This window comes from Trachinotus anak, unplaced genomic scaffold (genome assembly GCF_046630095.1).
Source record: "Trachinotus anak isolate AG129_WGS33_773 ecotype Australia unplaced genomic scaffold, CSIRO_AGI_Tana_v1 ptg000019l, whole genome shotgun sequence".
Taxonomy (NCBI): domain Eukaryota; kingdom Metazoa; phylum Chordata; class Actinopteri; order Carangiformes; family Carangidae; genus Trachinotus; species Trachinotus anak.
In genome coordinates this window covers 24,128,706-24,145,025 of record NW_027273870.1, presented here as the reverse complement: position 1 = coordinate 24,145,025, position 16,320 = coordinate 24,128,706, and the positions used below count along the sequence as shown (strand labels likewise).

Genomic DNA, 16,320 nt, shown 5'->3' with positions numbered 1-16,320 from the left:
TTGAATCATTATCTGAAAACTTTAAGAAGTATTCTTCCATTTGAGGTTTTCTCTTCTGCTTTGAAGGATAATCCTTTCCTATTCTACAAAATCTGGGACCTAAATACTGATTTCCAGACTCAGGGAGCCTAGAAAAGGGACCCGGATCTGTAGAAACAACTGTATCTGGTCTCTGTCATTGGCAAACTCATGTCCCCTGTATAATGTTAATTAGTTTAGGTAAGTTTTGGTTAAGTATTTATTACTGTTATTTAGTGTGCAAATGACAAAAAGCTCCTCCCTTTCCTTTGATTTATTATTATTACTCTATTATTATTACTATTATTATAGTTTTTAGTTCATACACATACATGTTTTTTTCTTTTTTTGCATTTACATATTTATTATGTTCACTAATTTCCTTCCTCTCTGCCTCTGTTGTACCAAGAAAAGTTCAATAAAAATATCAATGTGTATAAAAAGATGTGACTAGGAGGTGTACTCATTGAGAGGGTCGTCTGTATTTAAATGTGTATCCTCATTATGATGTAGATTCACTCCAAAAAAAATAGAGCTTCACAGAGTGTCACCAACAGCAAATAGTAGGACAGAGGCGTCTCTTCTCATGTGGTCAGTGTGAGTGAGTTATGTAACTTACTCCAGTTCCGTCAGACAGTACAGGGTCAAACAGGCTGTCGAGATAACGATCCATCCCTCTCTGAGGCTCCAAGTCTGAGAGAGGAGAGGAGGACAGAGGAGAGGGGGACATCCAGCTTCATGGTCTGCTGTGATGAATGTGTATCAGAGTTCATATGTTTCATTTGATGTGTACCTTGTCCATCAGGGCCAGGTATGGCTGAAGATATGACATCATCATTTATTTCAAACCCGCCACCCAACAGGCTGCTGTAAAACAATGACAAAAAAAAACAAAAAAAAAATTCAAATCACTGCAGCCCCTTCATCAGTAAACAAAGCAGTGGTGGCAGAAATACTCCAAACCTTTACTTAAACCTGCATCAACTGATTATGGCCACTTGGGGGCAGTGGAAAGAAGTTGTGAACAAAACATTGGCATATCATTTAACACATCCAGCAGCTAAGGAGCAACATTGTCATTCATTTGGAGTCCAATATTCACTCTCTTTTTGCTCTGTTTTTGGTCTCGTCCATACTCTTGAGGGAAATGTCTTGACTCCTTAGTGTAGACACAGTGTAGGCAGCGCGTAGTAAAAGTGAGACAGCTAAACTAAATAGCTCAGCATGTTAGAGGACTGCTTGGAGGTCCTGAGGTTGGGTTTTCATGAGATTTTGACCTCCAACACCCAAGGTGAAGTGTCTGCTCAAATAGCTCAGGGTGCTGAGGTTAAAAATTTCGAGGTCGTGGGTTCAGTCCTCAGGTAATTAAGTGAATTTCTATGAGACATCCAAAAGACAGACACAAAAGGAAACACTGCTCAGATAGTCCTGACCACATGACTCAAGGAGTATTGTTTTTAAGAGTTGGATCTTTGTGATTCCCACTAAACTCTGAAGTCTGAAGTTCAAAGCTCCAAGAAAAGAAGCAGGCATGTGTCTGGTCAAACAGCTCAAGGTGTTTGAGAATCACTCTGGTGTTTTGAGTCTTGACTTCAGTCCTTAGATGCTACACTGACTTTGAAGTCCAACACCTAATGTAAGGACCCAAAAGCTCTGACAAATACTGGTAAAGGGTCTTTTTACAGCCAGCTCAGGGTGTTAGAGGAGTACATGGAGGCTTTGAGGCCACTGGTTCCTTGTTAGCGTCAATAAATATTGAGGTCTAATACCCAAAGACTCAAATGCTCAAGACTCAAGCTCAGAAGTATCTGACTGAATGGCTGAGGATGTGAGAAAACAGCTCTGAAGTTTTGCGGTTGTTGGGTTCAGTGCTGGGTGAATTCTGAGTCCAACATCCAGATAAAAATGGAGGATAATCGTCTCTGACCAAGTAACTCAGTGTGTTAGAGGACTGATTGGACGCTCTGAGAATGTGGGCGAAGCAAATTTTGAGCAAACTTTGAGTGACGACTGAAAAGCACTCAGAGAAAAGCTCCTAGTGCAGTCACAGAACTATATAAGCCTACTACATTAATAGCTGCTGATATACAGCACATACACTATACATAGTTATCAATTGCATTACATATAATTACAAATACATATATGCCTTTTGGCCACTCCAGCGCTAATTGAGTGCAACACTACATTGACAACATTAGATTTCTACAGTCGTAACACAATGTAACACTAAATGATTATTTTCAGACTAAGATGTTAAATGCAGTACAGCTAAATTATCCATCTGTGAAAGGCCAAGAACAAGAAAGCCTTTGTATGCAGTCATGGTGTTCTGCTGCAGGCTACAGGCAGACATCAGTTTCCTCTTGACAATTTTTAAAAGAAAATTACAAATGCACTTTTATGATTAATTGATTATATGTGAATTCATCAATAATTCATTACAAAAAACTGTAAAGGATTTTTTCTAAATGACTAGAAATAATGGGTCACGCTTAGTAAAGTGGGAATGCATGTGTGAGAATGAGTGTGTGTGTGTGTGTGTGTGTGTGTGTGTGTGTGTGTGTGTGTGTGTGTGTGTGTGTGCGCGCGTCTCACATGCTGGCATTGGGCCGCACTCTGGTTGGTTCCTGTGCAGAGATGATGAAGTAGCTGCTGTGTTTGGGGAAGTCGGCAGGAAGCTCCAGGTCCGACATCAGGTCCAGAACGTAGTCTGAGCCCTCCAGCTCCACCCACTGAGCCGGCTCCTTCAGCAGCACCGACCAGCCTCGACAGCCCTCCACTACACCCCTAAACAGTAATGCAGAAAAATTATTACTGTGCGTTCACACCTACAAACATGAAAAGTCTCACTTCATTTCCTTTTTTCTCCACATTTCTTTGTGACGTCACCCATGTGTTTAGCGCTCATGTTTTACAGTAAGACAATACCTGTGTTTTAAGATGTCTTTGGCCATCTCTTCTCCTGTTGTCCAGGAGTGTAGAGGACACAGGAGGGACACACCTGAAGGAGAGAGAGAACACAAATACCTACTCACATACGGCAACAACTTCACAACAAACTACAATAGTGAAATGATCTTGAAAGGCATTAAAAGCCATTTAATTCAGATTCAACTGTATCTCTAAAACAAAGGTGGTAGCTCCTTTCCTGCTCTGTCTATGAAGACTCTCACAGACACCAACTGACACAGACACAGCTAGTGAGCCAGAGCGAGTATCAGATGTTGTCTAATCCTCAGTGGACACAGAGGACAGATTAGCTTGATGAGAGGAAGAAATGAGAGAGAGGGACAGAAACTCTGCTGTGCTGAATAGTGCACTCATGGACTCGGCTCAGGTAAAGAGGTGAGGCTGGGTCAACAAAGGGAGTCAATATAAATGGGCTTCAAATTTACCAAATGAAGTCCTTCGACTTGGACACAGTGCAGCCTGTGATTTAGACCAGTCACAACAGTCAGTATTTGAAGATGAATGGAATACAAGAGCAGATGCAAATCAAAAGGAGCTTACTCTAAGTTGCAGCTATTTTTTTTATTATGTCAGTAGTTTAGTTTAACCTTTGTTTAACCACGAAATGAGATGTGGCACAAATGCAGGCGATGATCCAGTGCCTCAGCCAAAACAGTCCAGAGAATTAAATCAGTAAAATCTTTCACTACTACAGGCATGTGTCTGTGTGTTCTCACCATCGAAACAGTGTATGTGCAGGACAGTGTGAGCTCTCTTGCGATTGGCGGTCCACTCCAGTAGACAGGGCGGGTACGTCCGGACGTACTCTGGCCCGACATTCAGCCGCTGCAGAGCCTGAAGCAGACGGTGCTGACACACACAGCCGTAGCCCTCCGGCCCGTAGTCAGAAACAAACCTGCGGCAACAACAACAAGCATGAAGGGAGACAAAAACACAGAAACATTTGTACAGAAGCTACTGAAAACATATGCAACTGGATAGTTTTTTACTTTTTTCTGTCATCATATTTCATTGTAGGTGAGTGTCTTACTTCAGCAGATACTTGGCCAGTCTTTGAGAAGGCAGGAAGGCAGAGAGACAAGAGGAGAGGAGGAGCCAACCACGCTCTGAATTCAAAATGTTAGGATTCCTCCACACCTATGGACAAGATGAAGATGAAGATATAAATACTGAGAAAAAAACACTTGGTTGAGATTATGTGAAATTCTACTGAAATAAGCTGCCTTCTTTCCCACTGGTTCAAAGGAAGGAAAATGGTCTCACCTGATTGGCTATCTGAGCCAGGATCTCATCTCGGAGGCTGGGATTGGCCAGTCCTCTTTGGATGATGTAGTTCCCAAACAGATTCTCCTGAGCCCCATTCAGGTTGGGATCACCCATGAACCTAAGTATCTGTCAAAATCACATGTACTGATTTACAACACACACAGTAACCTGAAGGTTCTTCTACAGAGAGCTTAGTCATAGATAAATAGTTTAAATAATATGTTGATCCATCTCACTGTGAGAATGATGTGAATGAGTGAACATGAGCATTGTGCATATTTACACCCTATATATCAGAAGAACAAGCTTCCAACTTGAAAATTTTACATGATGGCCAGAAAATTTTAGAGGTTTTGACCCCCTGAATATGGCAGCAGGATAAACTAGAATTACCAGCTTGAAGTTGTATGCTTCTGCCAACCAGCCAAGTTGCAGGAAATATGCAGAAAATATTGTCTCAATCTCTTCTTCCTCAGTTACAGCATTGAATAATGGTCAGAGGTGTTTTTGCAGAACATTATGATGTCACCGTGAAGTTGACCTTTCACCATTTGGATATAAAATGACATCACTAAATTTTATCCTACAGTTAAACTGTGCCATAATTAACATAAGAATTTGTGAGTTATGGTCAAAAATGTGTTTTATGAGGTCACAGTGACCTTTGACCTTTGACCACCAGATTCTAATCAGTTCATCCTTGAGTCCAAATAAATGTTTTTGCCAAACTTAAAGAAGTTCCGTCATGGTGTTACTGAGATTTCGCGTTCAAGACAATGGGACGGAAGGACAACTCCAAGAAATAAATCGTCCAGCTCTGGTTGTCGCCAGTGTGGCGGCATAAAAAAAACAAAAAAACAAAACACTGTTCAAATGTTCTTTTCATACATATCACCAGGTGAATGTAACATTTACCAGAATGAAAACTTTCAGGGCTCCTTGTTTTAGCTCCTCGTCCAATCTAATCAGAGAACTCTCCAGTGGGGCTGTCAGCATCCCGAACAATGGCTCCTACAACACACACACAAACACACATACACACACATACAGTACTTACAAATGATTATACACAGCAATTGTTACAGACAAGCACAACAACAACACTGTGCTGGGTCCTCTGAAGTTCACACAGGCTAATCTATGTTTTATTCAGGTTTTTATGCAGTTTTACATGTAGATACTGTGTTTTCTCTTTGTGTGTGTGTGTTTGTGTGTTTACCCTAAATATGGCCCGTATGTAGTGTGTCATGAGGTAGTTGTTGATATCTAGGGGCAGGGTCAGCTGAGGGTCAACATGAACCTTTGGAGCCTGAACCACAGCCAAGCAGTCAGAATGCAGCTCTTCACCACCTGTAAACACACACACAGAAATGCAGCAGTAAACATTGTTGAACCCACCTCCAAACAAGTATGTGTGTGTGTGTATATGTGTGTGTGTGTGTGTGTGTGTGTGTGTGTGTGTGTGAAATGCAGCAGTAAACATTGTTGAACCCAGCTCCAAACAAGTATGTGTGTGTGTGTATATGTGTGTATATGTGTGTGTGTGTGTGTGTGTGTGTGTGTGTGTGTGTGTGTGTGTGTGTGTGTGTGTGTGCATGTGCATGTATGTGTGTGTACCTGCGGCCGCCTGCAGCAGGGCTGCCAGCTCAGCGGGGATAGGTAGCGTTGTCACATTCACCACTTCTCTATTGATGCGATCCTACACACACATTGCAAACACACACAAACACTTGTATCACACACAAACACAACATCTCCATCTTTTCTCAGAATGTGTCCGTCCCTCCGTCCTCTCAGACACTTCGCTCACCTCCTCCGCCTTCCTTGCAGGCTCCACCACTGTCTGACAGAAAGACAACAGTATCACACTTCACACATTTGTTCTTTTTAATTAGTTTTATCTGGGACAAATACTGGAAATGTCCTCACAAGTATCCCTGTTCACACAGACACTGTGCACATACCCTCATGTAACGCTGGCGGTTGAGGATGAGCAGCACGGCAGAGCGGAACCTGATGAGGTACTTCCTCCTCAGAGCAAACTTTTTTCTGTTCAGGAAACGTGTTAACCATGGACGATGTATTATTCATACACATACAGATGGATAGCAGGGAAAAAAGCAGTTGAAGAAACTGGAAGCAAACTTTCAATAACCTATAACCAAGCATCCTCCATGAAAGATTCATAACCGTCAAAAAAAGATTAGCAATCAGTGTAATTCCAACGTCCATCAGGATCCGTGTTAATCACAATCATAGAGCTAGTTACAGTTTCCGTGCACATTTTTCATGATCTGTCATTTCCCAGAGTCATCAAACCGTGACCAGCCATCGATGTGAAATCATTACAGATTCAAAATGTTTGACCTTGAGTTTAGAGCCATTACAGTGTCCTCATTAAACCAGGAAGTGATTTTTTACTGATCTGAATAAAAATGCAAATTTGCATCACGTCTCCAGGTTTTATCAGGCTGGCAGTGAGAGAGAAATCTGTCACCTGTGATGGGCGAGCGAACGTGGCCTCGCATCAAGGACAAAGGACACAAGGTTGTCTGTGCTGAGCTCTGACCTATCTGGGTTAGTGAAACCAAACACTAAACCCTAAACAACCACACTCAGGACTGAAACTCCAGACACAAGCAGGACAGAGTGCTGTCCATTAAAGAAGGATAAAGCTCAGAAGAGCTGACTTCCAGGAAGAGACTGATGATACTGACTAACTGATGGTCAGGAAAATAAATCTATTTTTTGTCTCTGTTTTCTGTATTTCTTGGGAAAACTGAATCATTTCCAGGTTATACAGGAAGTGTGTAAAAAAATCTCCCTCTGTAGCTGAGCTGTTCACCACTCTGCAGCCTGTGTGGTGGAAAGAGGCTTCTCTTTTTTTATTACGAGTCATTAAATCTACAAGCCATGAGTGTATGCTGACAGCCGACCTTCTCAGGTGAGCCTTACCTGGCCACGTAGCCTCTGCAGCGAGCCTCAAACAGGATCAAACGGCGCCTGAACTTGACAAAGTTCTTTCGTACAAAACACATGCGAGTGAATCTCTGCAGCGTCATGGCGGCGATGTTCAGGACACGGTCGCGCTTCCCCTCCAACAGCTGATACAACTCCTCTTTCAGGAAAATCTAACACACACACACACACACACACACACACACACACACACACACACACACACACACACACACACACACACACACACATACACACACACACATTTGTATAGCTATCTTTGTTGGGACCCATCATTGACATAATGCATTCCCTAGGCCCTTACCCTAAACCTGACCACTACAATTAAATGCTTAACCCTAAAGTAAACCTAAATGTAATTCTAACCCTGAAGCTGAATGTAAACATGGGGGGGTCCAGCACTTTGGTCCTCATGAAGCTCCACATACCCCACAAGTATATTGTGCTCCAAGTTTTTGGACCCCACAAATATAGTGAAGCAAAAACACAAACAGACACAAATCTAAATTCAACATTCATTTATTTCTAATACATGCTTTATTTTACCTCTGGCATTTTATGCACGTGTGTGTGTGTGTGTGTGTGTGTGTGTGTGTGTGTGTGGGCATCTGTTACTGAGACAGCTCACCTTACTGACTCCCAGCTGATACGAGCCGGTCTTTACCGGGCCGAGCTTGTGAAGCATGATGACACAGTTCTCTCCGTCTGCAGGCGGAAGATCCTTCAGGCAGAGCAGGACTTTGTACCTGTGTGCACATACAAGCCCACACACACACACACACACACACACACACACACACAAACACACACACACATTTAAAATGTTAATTCAGTTTGAATTCTGACAAAAATGCGAACAAAGATCAATGAAATCCAAAGCTGTGACTTAACTGTGAATCTAGGAGACCTGGTGTAAGGCTAACTGAGACTCATGGTGTTCTGGGTTTTGGTAGTTTACTGTTTGTTTGTGTTTAGTACTTTCAGTGTGAATCTAATTGACTGTGAATGTTGGACTCTGAAAATAATTCCTGCAATAAGTCAGACTACTTTGGCAGCCAGTGGTCAGAGGTGCTGCGAGATCAATTGGTTTCAGCTGCTTTCCTACTGCTGGAGACGGCAAGTGCCAGATGGGTTTTCAGCATGGAGAAACTGGCGTGTGAACTGTACTCTCGCCAGAAAAAAAGCCAATGATTCAAGCAATTTGGACAAGCTGAAAGTGGTGAGTGGTAATGGGGAAAGAAGGCTGAACAGGCTGAGATAATCTGCACTATATTTTATCTCACATGGTTCGATTCGTGCTCACATTTCTTCTGCAGTTTACTTAATGTGAAAATGATTAAATCACCTACCTCGATAGGAAGCTGTGAAAGTGCAATCTGATTGGATAACCCTCTGTCCTGATACAGATGGTCTCCATGATACCAGAGTAATGCAGCTGAGTGCTGACTAGCTCCATGTCAAACACTCCTGGCTCCTACACACACACACACACACACAAATATACATGCACACAAGTAATTCACATGAGTTGGATATTACATATAAATCAAAATGCAAATAGCCACAGCAAACCTACACACACCATCCGACGTGCAAATATACCTTATGATGGTTTGGCTTGATGCATCGCACAAAGTAAGGGTTACACCTGTCACAGATAGATGAGAACGAACGGATGGATAAATGAACGAATGAAAGGACTGTTTGATAAAGGCTTAGTATATTTGTCCTGTGCAAGGCAGCTCAAACTGAGAGGAAACCAACTTTCTGGGCCGAAATCAAAACCGCATGGTGTAGCTTTTACAATTTAAAATACATATGAACTGTTACAGACCAAAAGATTTCCAGAGGCCTCTGTTTCACGTGTGATTGAGCTCAAATTAAGCGCATGAAATTCATCTCCCCGAGAGAAATGGCTCCTGCAGACAGTGACATTGAAGGCTCATGACGTTGTCGGAGCTGATCCCTAATCACTTTAGTCTAATGGAACACCCAGGCAAAACAAATTGATCCGATCTCATTGTGTGTTTTAGGAACAAGCCTGTAATATGATAAGTGTCATTGATTTGGGCTGTGAAAGAAATTCCTCCCTCTCTCGCTAATTCCTTAGTGATCATCATATTGTACACACTCTCTGCAATCTTGCAGAATCTCACAGTAAATGTCGGACACTTACAGTGACTGACAGGTGCAAAGTCAAGAAAAATAATTTACATCCCTGTTTAGTATACAGTCACATAGTGGATGAATTTTACACTTTGAATTTGGACACACTTGGATGTTGCCACATTATCCCAAAGATGAAGTGACAGGTGTTTGAAGCAAACCTTTCCATCTTCTCCAGCAGGTCCTGCAGGCTGCTCTGAAATTTAGCGCTGACCGTGTTGGCCTGATAACGACGCGCCGCACTGCTGCGGCGAACGTTAGACCGCTGCTGAGACACAGACTCTGAGTGCTTCAAGAAGAGGCTGGATACCATCTGCACACACACACACATTAAGTGTTTAGCACAAGATTACCTGGCAACTTAAAGCATTTTTCTAATTCACTCCTATAGTTACTGAAAATGTAATTGTATACTTAAAAGAGCCCAAGCCAACACATACAGAAGAGGAGCAGCATGTGTAACAGATGGTGAGTAACAATCATAATATTTAAATGGAATTAAAAATCATGCATCGTCACTAAAATGACTAAAGACTGGGGAATGTTAGCAGAATAGGAGAGAGTAAGAAAAAGAGTGTGTTTGCTCGTCTCACTCTGTTCTTGCTCTGGATGAAGAGCTCTAAAACATCCTGACGGACCATGTCAAAGTTCTTATCCAGGAATTTGTTCACCTGCACCAAAAATCATCAGAAAAGTGTTAGAGCAAAATTCAAACCGGGAGCTTGTGATACTGAATTCAAACAGTGGACAAAGACAAGTACAACAGCCCTGTGCACATTAATCCAAGGCAGTGAACTCAAATGAGTTTCATCTTGAAAACAAAGATTTATTTGAGGAAATGGAAGAAAATAAAAGATGATTTAGCCATCAAAACTAAATGTAGAAATATCAGACATGGATTTGTTTTGAGAGTCTGGATTAGATTTGTATAACACAACACACATTTATGAATTCTAGTTACTAGAAGGAGTTTTGTTAATTTTTTTTTAATCACACCTGACAAAAAACCATCTCCAACCTCTTCTTGTTTATTGTTTTATGTCTTTTCCAGCAGTCTTGGAGATTGTTTGGGCACATGAGCTTACCGTTCCCACATCTTCAGGTCATGTGAAAAGATTCATATATTTTGGAAAAATATCTTTTTAACCTTTGAGTTTATGAGGTTCATATGGACAGCAAAGGTGTTGCATCTGGGTTTGATAAAAGTAGTGAAAGGTTGTAGGTTGGCTTCAAAAAGGCAATAAATACAATGCAGGTAAAAACTGAAATGTCCATGATAAAAACTGACATTCATGGACATTAACAAATATAAACCGCACTCAGTTGATGTTTGTTTTTTCCCTATTGTTTTGTAAAATGTCTTAAATTGTTACTAATATAAAAAAGGTAAAGTAGTAAAAAATGAAATACTGTTTATTTGTATAAAAAGAAGAAAGAAAAGAAAAGAATGAAAGAAAAAGGAAAAATAGAGTAAAACAACAAGAGGTGTATATTCTGGACTAAAAGAAAGAAAGAAAGAAAGAAAGAAAGAAAGTACCTGATAAGTAACCTTCCCAGCGTAGTGTTTGAGGGTGAACTCTGGCAGTGGCATCTTTGGCCTGGCATACAGCGGGTTGTTTCCATGGTGATAGTGGCACTTCTGAAGGAAGGTGTGGTCTGTTGCCTGGCGATGATTGGAGACGGTTAATGGTTGGTGAGCCATGGAAGCTAAATCTCTAACAGCACAAACACATGTTGCCCGTGTGTGTTCAGCAGATTGCCTCAGTCAGTTACTCGTGTAACACAGTGTTCATATTTCATTTTGAGCATCGGAGACGCTCCATAATACGTTTATCTCAATATGAGCTCAGCCAGCTTCTTACACTAGGAGCCGCAGGAATAATGAAAGCAGCAGGTAGGCAATTAAGTGAGCATGTGGGATAGTTGTGTATTGATTGGCCCTGGCTACAAAACGCTTCAGTCTCCTGGTTTATGAGAAATCCAATATGTGAGATGTTTTTTTTTCCAAGTCAATTTCTTTTGAAAACTGAGGTATGAATTATTTGAATCATACGTTATTGTCGGCTGTTGCCTTTTTTCCACAATAAATAATAAATTATATTGATAATTTTCTAGCATTATAGTCTAACTCCAGTTTAAGTGCAGTCTGTCTTAGCTGATTGGATCTTTGTGCTTTAGAGCAGGTTTTCTGGATTTTTTTCTGCCCTTCGCTTCAAACAATTCTCCATTCACTTCCATAGCTCTGGAAATGAGGAGTTCAGTTCAACAGGTGTGGCTATACCTGAGGGAAACCGCACTGGTCGTCCAGTATGCGCAGTATCCCATGAGGCTTTGCAGCAATGAGGTCAAGGCAGGCCTGGTTGTGGCTGAAAGGCTGCTGCTGCCACTCGATCTGCTCCCGCATGTACTCCTCCTACACATGAGGCACAGAAGTTCATCGGGTTGGTGTGCATCAAAGAAATACATGTACTCACACATTAAGCACTGACTTGATGTCCTGCAGGTCAAAAGATCAGAACATTTTGACTAAATCTGGTTGAAAACATTTCAATCAGTATGTTTACTCTACATGCACATAAGAAATCATGTTAATCAGCGGCAACAGGTTTATCACAAAATTTGACACATTTACACACACTGTAGTAACATGGTTACTGCAAGCGTGCATTTACTGTACACACAGCAGGTCAGAAATCAAGATTTCTCCACTATCACTTTTCAAACAAATTTATTCCTGATGTCTAGATGTCTTTTGATACACAAATCATGTTATTGATTAAAAAAAAACACAAGTGTGTGTATGAAAATATGAACTTGTGGTTTCCCTGACCTGCTCCTCCTGGAAGATGACCCTGTTAAAGTAGAACTGCAAAGTCTCATTGGCGTAGTTGATGCACAGCTGCTCAAAACTGTTCACCTGTAGCTCCTGGAGGGTAAAGAGAAGAAATACCGAGGGTCAGGGGAGGTTTGCGTGGGTTATTTAACATAGGTCAGCTCAGATGCATCGACGCTGCAACATCATTGATGGAGGTTGTGCTTCAGTCCAACCTCAAATCCATATATGTCCAATATGGAGATGGAGAGGGCTTCGTTGCGAGGGTAGACCCGTCCGTTGATGCGCTCTGTCAGCCAACTAAACAGCAGCGAATACAGGATCTTGGCAACAGCGTCTCTATGAAGAACACACAATAAGGTTTCTATGGAAACAGAAAACCCGGTTCCTATGGAAACAGAGGACATCTGAAAAATCTTTTCCCCCCAGCCCTGACGTCCTTTGTCCTCTCTTGCCTCTACCAAAGATTGGAAGAGAATATCAAAGATTGCTCGCTCTCTATCTATTGTAAAGAGGGAGTAAAAACCATGAGGACATTAGAGACAGTGAGACAGGCTTTTATTTCAGGTTAGTCTAAGTAGAAGTGGGCGGGTACTATTGAACTGAACAGATACTACACTCAGACTTTTATTCACCTGGCATCCACAGCACTCTCCACTGTGAGTGGAGTGTAGATCTTCTCCCGTACTGTATCCTAAGGGTCAAACACATCAGTGATCAATCAGCATCTCTAACCGTTCTAATATATCATTCTTCATATCTTCAATCTGTGCTTTTTTAGGTGAAGTGCGTTCTTCTCACTGTCAGTTTGAAGGTGACAGACTTCTGCAGGCCTTCAGGTGAGACCTGCAGCAGCTCAGCGACAACCCTGATCTCCTGCGCACTCACCACTGACGCGACCTCCTGACCCTCAGCCTGCAGGGACAGGAAGGCATACACATTCATTATTACCACCATCGATCCACATCATTATCATTATCATTCAGGCGTGAAACTAAATGCATTAATGTAGGTGTGTGTCTGTGTGTGAGAGACCTGGTGTGGCTGGAAGTAGACATTCCCCAGATGAAGGACAGAGGACAACAATCTGTAGATGCCGTTTTGCTCCTCTGGGGTGAAACACAGGATGTCCATGGCACTCAGTAGACGCCTGAAGTCCTCCCTGTCATCCTTCCCCTCTATGGTACAGTCCCCTCCCTGCACGCATGTACACAGACACACACATGCACACACACACACACAGCTCAATCCAGGAGTTTAAAGTCTCATATTGCTGCAGTGATGTAGAACTGTACTTCAGGCTGTGTCAGTACACCATCATAGCAAGCATCATTAAACGGTGTGGCTATCAGAGCACACTTCAGCGCACACCTTCAACCAGAGAGGGCAGTGAAGCACTACTTTTCAGCCTGGTGTGAAGCTCCTCTTTAAAAAAATGAAGCCACAATTGCTTGTAGTAGTAATCACAAACTCACACCAGTAACAATATAACTGGTTAAGGAATCTAAGAGAGCTAAATAATATAAACCTGAATGTTGGTTTAACATCTCTTTGTAGAGCTGTTACATTCCGGATCATGACTCCAGTTTCCACTGTTTCTGGTGTTTTCCCCTACCATATAGAAATATAATATATGACATATCTATCCCTATATCAAGAATGATATTATTATTACATTTATCCATCCTCTGGATATATGACGATCTAAGTTTAAAACATATATGAAATACTCACAGTAAAATGTATGTATGAGTATATATAAAAAATATCTATATGATATATTTTTTATATGGTATGGTATGTTAATGATATATATTTAATTTATATATGCAAGTTTATTAAAACAACAAACATGTAAAAATTCTACATCCTTATGTATGTTTTTCATTGTAATTTCTCATTAATTTTAAACATGTCTGTCTTCTCATAGTGGGACAGTGGCTCAGACTTTTGGACCCTACTGTTTATATCAACATGCATTGACAGGCTTTGGTATGGATGTATATGACATATGTCTATAATATAAACATACATAAACATAGATATTTGTATGGGCCAATTATTACATATGTGTTTTTATTTTATATGCACATATACATTCATATATGGAAATTCAATATATTCAATGTATGAACTGGTGTTCCCCATGTTTTCTGTCCTCTCCTGTGCATGTGTGTGTCTCTCTCTCTCTCATACAGAAGTCTAAATTCCCTTATTCCTCATCCACTCTTTGCCAGATGGTTGTTTCAATCAGTTTGGTTGCTCATGTTTAAGCTGCGTGGAATACACTCTAACTTTTGCTTCCCTGCTCTAACAATTGTTCCCTTGTGTCCAGGATCACTGCCCATCTCATCAGTCTGAGTGCCATGCTCCAAACAAGCCAGCTCCACCATGCCAGTCTCCATCCTTCCAGACCCACAGTTGCACCGGCCTATTTTCTACCAGCCAAACCCTCAGCCTCATCCCCCTCCTGCCTGCTCAGTTAATTCTCCGGCTAACCAAGACAGTCTCATTCATTGCCCCGTCCATTGCCAAAACCCCAACTCACCTTTCAACATTCACATTCAGAGATGAGGGTTTAGTGTTGCAGGTATTTGGTCAGAAACTAAAGTGAGACTGAATGAAAAGTTCAGGAATTATCAAAGTTATTACAATTCATCCTGAGGGGGACATGAATGTCTGCATCAACTGTCACTTGTAAATCCATCCAGTAGCTGCAGAGACATTAAAGTAAAAAACAAAAATGTCAAATTCTAAAATAGAAGAAGAAGAAGGAGATCACCAAAACGAGTATGATGTATCCCCTGGGGACCACGACTGTCAAACAAACATTTCATGGTAATGCATCCAGTACTTGTTGAAATATTGGAGTCTGGATCAGATTGACGGAAAGTCTGAGTGCCAGACGACATTGCTGCTACGCAAAACTACATGTATTGTTTTCCATGTTTTCTCAGTTCATTGATTATTTTACGCTTTAGCTCTATGGCCTCAAAAATGACTCACATGAAAATCCCTCTCTGGTTCAACTAAGACGTATACAACATGCGTTGAGTGTATGAGCTATGAATGTAATTCATATTTGAGTGTGCACCTGATTCAGATAGTAGTAAGTCTCAGCTTCCTGCAGATACAGCGAGTGCTTCTCATGAGGAGGAAGACCAGCCAGCATCTCGTAGAAGATGTGGTAGTTCCTCTCTGATTTGGCCTGTGGATAAACACACACACATACACAAATACACACACACACACACACACACACACACACACACAAATCAGCTACCATATGCACACAGATTCACATACAGAATTAGAAAAGCTCTATGACTTAGATTTGGGTTGCTAGATTTACTGAAATGGAAACAGTGCTGTACGAAGACAGAGTAATGGATAAATAAACAGATGAATGGATGAATGACTGATAATATATTGAGCTGTGTAGAGGCACAGTTAGATAAAGAGCAACATGTCTGATACCCCTAATGCCGTCTGCTCCTACAATCTCCTCTTTCTCACAGTGACTCAGGTGTAAGAGGACTCCACCTGACCTGCTGTGTGTGTGTGTGTGTTCTTGTGTTTTTCACCTGAAAGACAATGCGGGACTTCTCCAACAGGTACTGAGACGTTATGGCACCGCTGATTACACCCCTGGTAAATGACACACACACACACACACACACACACACACAGAGTAAGTCCCAGTTAAGTAACAGGTCATACATGTGTAATGTGCTCAGATCTTCTTTGTCACAGTTCGAACAGAAGATCAGCTGTGTCACTGGGATGATAGCATATTCTCCACTAAACCCGCTGTGTGTGTGTGTTTGTGTTTGTGCGTGTCTGTCTTTGTGTGTCTGCAGACTTCCACAAGGGCGATCAGAAGTCTATTAGAGTTAATCTAACAAACAGGCTGCTTGTTAGCTTTACAAGTGCTTCTGTTTACTGTTTATCTCAGAGATACTACAGAACATCTGCTCTCATGGTGATCAGATTCAAAGCAAATGGTGTTTAAATCTAAGCCATGACATACAGCGAATTGATAACACATTTCCAAAACAATGATCAATTGTAGTGTCATATCCTGG

The 16,320-nt window shown here is 41.5% G+C and overlaps 1 protein-coding gene across 1 annotated transcript in view; it reads right to left on the bottom strand.

Annotated features, from left to right (window-relative positions):
• Nucleotides 1-16,320, bottom strand: part of myo15ab (myosin XVAb) — a 54,141-nt gene that overhangs the window by 18,024 nt on the left and 19,797 nt on the right. Inside the window, exons 18-44 of the mRNA XM_071504931.1 lie at nucleotides 15,820-15,883; nucleotides 15,330-15,443; nucleotides 13,271-13,432; nucleotides 13,037-13,150; nucleotides 12,871-12,929; nucleotides 12,451-12,574; nucleotides 12,233-12,328; nucleotides 11,684-11,815; nucleotides 10,940-11,065; nucleotides 9,996-10,073; nucleotides 9,564-9,715; nucleotides 8,839-8,884; nucleotides 8,586-8,710; nucleotides 7,865-7,982; nucleotides 7,213-7,388; nucleotides 6,222-6,306; nucleotides 6,068-6,100; nucleotides 5,875-5,956; nucleotides 5,477-5,607; nucleotides 5,173-5,268; nucleotides 4,255-4,383; nucleotides 4,022-4,128; nucleotides 3,708-3,886; nucleotides 2,950-3,022; nucleotides 2,617-2,808; nucleotides 812-885; nucleotides 638-711 (exon numbers count right to left, since the gene is read on the bottom strand). Coding sequence (XP_071361032.1) covers nucleotides 638-711; nucleotides 812-885; nucleotides 2,617-2,808; nucleotides 2,950-3,022; nucleotides 3,708-3,886; nucleotides 4,022-4,128; nucleotides 4,255-4,383; nucleotides 5,173-5,268; nucleotides 5,477-5,607; nucleotides 5,875-5,956; nucleotides 6,068-6,100; nucleotides 6,222-6,306; nucleotides 7,213-7,388; nucleotides 7,865-7,982; nucleotides 8,586-8,710; nucleotides 8,839-8,884; nucleotides 9,564-9,715; nucleotides 9,996-10,073; nucleotides 10,940-11,065; nucleotides 11,684-11,815; nucleotides 12,233-12,328; nucleotides 12,451-12,574; nucleotides 12,871-12,929; nucleotides 13,037-13,150; nucleotides 13,271-13,432; nucleotides 15,330-15,443; nucleotides 15,820-15,883 — 2,941 coding nt within the window. The remainder of the gene's footprint in view (nucleotides 1-637; nucleotides 712-811; nucleotides 886-2,616; nucleotides 2,809-2,949; nucleotides 3,023-3,707; nucleotides 3,887-4,021; nucleotides 4,129-4,254; nucleotides 4,384-5,172; nucleotides 5,269-5,476; nucleotides 5,608-5,874; nucleotides 5,957-6,067; nucleotides 6,101-6,221; nucleotides 6,307-7,212; nucleotides 7,389-7,864; nucleotides 7,983-8,585; nucleotides 8,711-8,838; nucleotides 8,885-9,563; nucleotides 9,716-9,995; nucleotides 10,074-10,939; nucleotides 11,066-11,683; nucleotides 11,816-12,232; nucleotides 12,329-12,450; nucleotides 12,575-12,870; nucleotides 12,930-13,036; nucleotides 13,151-13,270; nucleotides 13,433-15,329; nucleotides 15,444-15,819; nucleotides 15,884-16,320) is intronic.